The sequence below is a fragment of the Excalfactoria chinensis genome, chromosome 14 (assembly GCF_039878825.1).
Source record: "Excalfactoria chinensis isolate bCotChi1 chromosome 14, bCotChi1.hap2, whole genome shotgun sequence".
In the NCBI taxonomy this organism is placed as follows: Eukaryota; Metazoa; Chordata; class Aves; order Galliformes; family Phasianidae; genus Excalfactoria; species Excalfactoria chinensis.
This window is the reverse complement of record NC_092838.1, coordinates 11,232,604-11,238,034: the sequence shown is the minus strand read 5'-3', so window position 1 is coordinate 11,238,034 and position 5,431 is coordinate 11,232,604. Positions and strand designations below refer to the sequence as shown.

Genomic DNA, 5,431 nt, shown 5'->3' with positions numbered 1-5,431 from the left:
GAGAAGAGCCCACATGGCTGCTCCCTCAGCATGTAATCTCAGCTGCTGTTTAAGTGCACTGTGTCACTCCAGCTCAGCAGGCTCCATTCAGTCACTGAAGATTTCTGAACCACCACCCCCTTCTACTCTATAGTAACAGCATCAACTGTCTCAAGAAAAACATGAAGCAACCCCTTGCTCGTATTCCTGTGCAGAGTAACACAGGAAAGAAGTAACAACCTCTGATTATTCCCCACTGCTGCTGGTTTTCTGAATCCCTTGTAGGTGTGTCACTTTGCAACAATCACGGGGCAGGGAAAATGAAATTTGATTGCTTTCAGCCGAAGATGCTGGCAATTACTTTAATTTTTATTCGGCAGCACTAAAAGAAAGCTTTTGTTCAGCGGCTTAATGTGAAGTCTTTTAACATCTGTTTCAGCAATAGAACCTCTGCTTTCTTTTCTGTGAATGTACTAATCTAATCAAAAGACAGACCTCAAGCAGCGGAATGAAGCAGACAAAAACACACTGCAGCAAGCAAACTGAATTCTCTTTTCAAACAGAGATCTGCTCTGAGCTGCCTGCACTCCTATCAATCAGATCAGACCTGAGCAACTATTTAAACCTCATTTCCACCCACCAACATAAAAGGGCAGAGCGTGTTGTTTTACTCTTTCCTGGATCTCTCTGAAAACAGAAACAGGAATGGCTGGATGTACCAGAGGACACTGAACAAAGAAGGAAGCATAGAACAGCACCAGCACAGTGTGTGCATCCCTAAAAACATGCTTCTAAAAGAAAAGTCCAGACACATTTATATAAATAATTCACATTTACTTCCAAGGCAAATAAATACCATTGCAATCTTCCCCTCGGTTTCACCACATGGATGTGAAAAATAACATGGCAGCACTACGTGGAGAAACAAAGACAGCTGTAATGAAAGACTTCTGGTTAAATGATGAAATAAAGGTCAAACGTTTGCATAGGAAATAAAAGAATAACTACTGGGGAGGCTGGAACAACAGCCTGGTGAGAAGGAGATCATCCCAGAGAAGGAAATTAACGCCAGCATTTAATAAATAGAAATTTGCAAGTACTACAACAGCTTTATTTCCACCTGAAAAGTGTGTACTGTAAGCACATTAGTAATGCCCACATAACCTCAACCTACAGGTGTTCAACAGAGGTGGAGGGTTGTTGTGTTGCTGCTGCAAGAGTTTACTGCCCTTGCAGACACAGAGAACAGCTCGGGCAAGCACAGTTCTCTGCCATGTGAAGCAGAATCAGTGATCTCTAAGGGCAGGCTGGAGGATTTAAAAGGAAGAAGCTTAGAGACACCTGAGGAAAGTAAAGGAAGGCAGTGCTTTGGCTCACTGCAGCAATCCTGTTTCAGGAAAGCATTTCCTATTGCAACACGGGTGTGAGCTGTACCACACAGAAGATTCGTTTCCTGTCCATGTGAGCGGTAAAGCTGCCTTCCTTCCTCACAGCTTCCCAGCTTCTGCTTCCGACTTCTCCTCTATCAGATCCTTAAATCCCAGCTTTTCCAGCGGTTCATTAGCCATCAGCTGCCTACGTTGGGAACAACAGAAACAACGAGTTTGCGGAGCAGATTCTATCACCGAACAGCATCGTTTTCTGCTTTCATTTCCTACTCTTTGCCATAGAGGAACCCCCCGGCCGCCACCTGCCTGTCCATGCGGCACTGCAGGTAGGCCATGGCGCGCTCCCGGCACAGGCCGCTCTCGAAGCCGCTGTCACGGAGGCACTGCATGAAGCGCTCCTTGAAGGCGCTGCACTCCCCTGCAACACACAGCGGAAGGCTGCGATGCCGCCGGGCTCGGCCTGGAGCCCTCGAGGCGCTGAAGGGAAACGGGACCCGGTTACCGCACCGAAGTGATCCAGCGGGAAGGCGCCCTTGTCCGGCGGCCGCGGCTTGAAGCTCTTGGCGCCGAAGTTCATAGCGGTAGACATGGCGGCACCAGCAAGGCCCGCAACTCTCGCGAGAGCGCCGAGCGCGTCGGGCAGGGCACGGGATCAACGCGTCAATAAGGGGGCGGGGCCACGTCGCTATGGAAACGGCATCGGCGTCGCTATGGTAACAAGGGGACGCGTCCGCATGGGGTGGGGAGCGTCGCCATGGCAACATGGCGGGGGCGAGCGTGACGTGACGGCCCTTCATCAGCTTTAAGTTGATTTTCTTTTAATTAAATGACTGCGATAAGTAGAAATGATGTGAAACGGGATGGGACAAAAAAAGGAAACAGTTGCAATTGCTGGGACGGCCATTACGGAAATATTACCTGCAGCACCACTTAAAGGGCTTTCTTGTTTGTGCTTTGATCGCTTTCTTATTACAGCATTGGAAATTGTAAGTGGAAAATTACACCGTGTTCTGTTACATAAGTGACTGGTTTATGCAGCCTGAAGGACAAGGTTTCATTTATTACTGCGTTCTACGAACAATAGATGTGTTTATTATTATTATTATTATAGGGTAAATAGCACTTTTCCACTTGACTTCATTATAACAGTTAGCAGCAAAAAGGAGATGCTCCTTTTTCATCAGCTCACACAACAGACTGAGGCCGAGGCTCCTGATTTCAGCTGAGCTCCTCAGTTCCCATGCGATGGTTCACCCCAATTCCCTCCATGCTGAAAGGAGGAACCAAAGGAAAAGATATACAAAGAACCCATAGCGGGATTATTCCCAAACAGAGCCTGTGCAAAGGCTCCATCACCTGGCTGTATTGTATTCATGTGTTTTAACTGCCTGTTGATCAATTCAGTGTCTTCCTTTGGAGTCTTAAGTTTTTGTTGTAGCTGAATTCAGGCAGCAGGTGTGTGGTTATGCTTACTTAATGCTTTACAGCAAATGCCAGCCGTATCTTCTAGAGTTTCCTTTAAAGGTAAGGTTCATCTTAGAATCTCATACAAACGCTTTAGCAGTTTAGTATGTGTTTTTTTTTTTCCCAAGGAGATCAAATAAAAACTCCATTAGATAACACTTGTTAAGAGGGAAAAAATATATCTCAATTTGCAGATTAAGCCAATGAAAAGAACTCAGTAAAAGCAGAGGCACAAAGCAGTGTCACCAACAAAGAATCAAATGCTTCCCACATATAATCTTCCACAGCAGTGAGAGGTTTCATGGCACAGGGGGATCAGGGAAAAAGGTGCCACTAATACAGGAAATATCAGGTCATTTGTTGAGCATCCAGTGTGCTGCACAGCTTCTACCCTGCAGCCCTTTCCACAGGTTAGAAGACTCAGAATGGGTGATTCCCTGAACTAGGGAAAACCTTGGGACTTACAAGTTTAACTTGATTTAACAGCTTGAATCAGAGCAGTTAGTCATCAATTATGTACTAAAGCAAAAGCTTGCTCTTTTACAACGCTGTCAAATCAAAGGGAAAGCCCTTAGCACTGTCGGTGCTTACCTGTCAGCTGTACAGATGCACCTGCAGATGGGCTTTGCACTCACCCCACACTGCTCTGGGAAGCACCACCGAGATGCACCACGTCAGAGCAGAAACCAGAGCCTCTTTTCCTTGGTGGGAGCATTGCAAAAGGCTGTGACTGTTTTTATTCCCTCACCTTGCTGCATCTTTTGAGAGCCTCCAGCTCCAAGCCAGCACGTAGCTAATTGGAAAATAATTTATCGACAAGCTGCGAAAGCCTTTGAGTAAAAGCAGGAGGCGATTTTACAGCTCAGCTTGGTATAGCTGTAAGAAATGAATCAGTTGAACAAGACCAAGCACATTCAGGCACTGGAATTTGTGCCCTTGAGACTGCTGTTCCCAGCTCCGGCACAGAACACACCTCAGAGAAACATCCTTCCAGCAGCTCGCTGCTCGCCTCACCCTCACACCGTCAGCTCTCCGCCAGCTCTTACATAAAGTCTCTTGCTACATCACTGCCACGGGCTGTTGTAAACCATTTCTCTCCCCTTTAATTCAAGTTCCTAGACAAGCAAAAATGTAGATTATTGCCAGTAGTCTGGGGAACGGGGATTTCTGTTATGGATGATTAATGAAACATCATTGTTTTGCACTTAGGGGGAAATCATAGTTTCATGCCAGTGAGGTCAGGGCCTTTATATGCTATGCGTTCTGCAAAGGTGTACAGAATGATAGATCGTCTTCTGTGACGACTGAGTCAAAGCCTCACCAGGGCAGAAGGAAACACAGCAGAAATAGGAGCATGGTGGTAAAAGCTGAAGCAAACTTCTTATTATGTTGCAAGTTGCAATTACGGTATACCTAAACCCCCAACTCTATCTGCTCCAAGACAGGGGCCCCAAAACTGAGATGCTGGAACACTGGTTCTAGATATCTCCCCACTAATCCTCCTATCCGGTATGTCCCGAACTGCTCTCAAATTCATACTACTTTGGCTGTGCTGTGTTGGGAAGATTGAAGCTGCAGACCTGGGACAAAAAGAGCCTTGGTGCTCACTGAGGTGTTGGAATTCTTCAGCCCTGTTTAGGAAATAAATTTGTCACAACCTGGACTCCTCAGCATTAACTTCTTAGGTCAGGCTGCCTCGGCTTGTTGATCTCAGACACAAGGGGCCAACTGCAGGTATTTTTATAGGCGTGCATATTATAAAGCACACCACCAGCACCAAGTCCCAGGACGTGCCGTATTGTTTGTGACACAGCGAGGCTCCTGAAGGAACGACATCAGTTTGAAAGCAATGCTTTTAAAAGGAGCAATGTTCCTGAGAACAGTTTGTTGCTAAAAGAGGTAAGGACATAAAGTATGGGAGACAGCGTCACCTTAGGCTCTGCACAGACAATACGTTAAGCCCACGCAGAGGCTGGTTTTAAATGTTTTCCTTCAGACCCATCACACAGAATTTATCACAATCCTTCAGTCTTTGGAAACTTGTTGTAAAATGATTTTTCAAAGCATATTTTCAGGGGTTTTCCTTTACCAAAGTAGGTGTGTGTAACAGACTGATTTGACAGGCAAATGAGTAGAAATCCAGTACGAGTTAGCTGTACCGAAATGCCCACAGCAAACACTGAGCGGTATCCTGTAGTGATCCCACAGAAATACTGTTTTGCAGGATGGGGAGAAGCAGGTGGAATCCAATAAAACACTGCAATAATTACTGGAAAAAAAAAAAAGGAAGGAGGTCAAAGTCCGAGGCTTTTCATTTCTTTTTGCACTGGCATTTGTCAAGGTGAGCAAAATCCCTTGGCGAGGAGCTACCTGAGTTTTAACACATCTGAGTCTATAAAAAGGTTAATGTTTAAAAGGGTTTATGTATCCCTGATAACAGTGCATGGCTGATAGGCATCTCATGTGGTTGTAAATGTGTTGCAGAGACTTGCAAGGCATACAAGCCCTCGGTGTTCACTCGTGGTTTATTATGTTATCAGAACTCATTGACTGAGTTATGGCTTTATAATAGCTCTTTTTCTGCATTATCCAACTGTTAC

General features: G+C 45.6%; 1 protein-coding gene across 1 annotated transcript; it reads right to left on the bottom strand.

Annotated features, from left to right (window-relative positions):
• Positions 1-308: 308 nt before the first annotated feature.
• On the bottom strand, positions 309-2,023 carry COX19 (cytochrome c oxidase assembly factor COX19). Its single transcript, XM_072349303.1, has 3 exons — positions 1,875-2,023; positions 1,670-1,785; positions 309-1,550 (listed from the first exon to the last, which is right to left on the bottom strand). Exons 1-3 carry the CDS (start codon positions 1,954-1,956, stop codon positions 1,467-1,469), a joined length of 282 nt encoding a protein of 93 aa, XP_072205404.1. The 5' UTR covers positions 1,957-2,023; the 3' UTR covers positions 309-1,466.
• Positions 2,024-5,431: the final 3,408 nt, after the last annotated feature.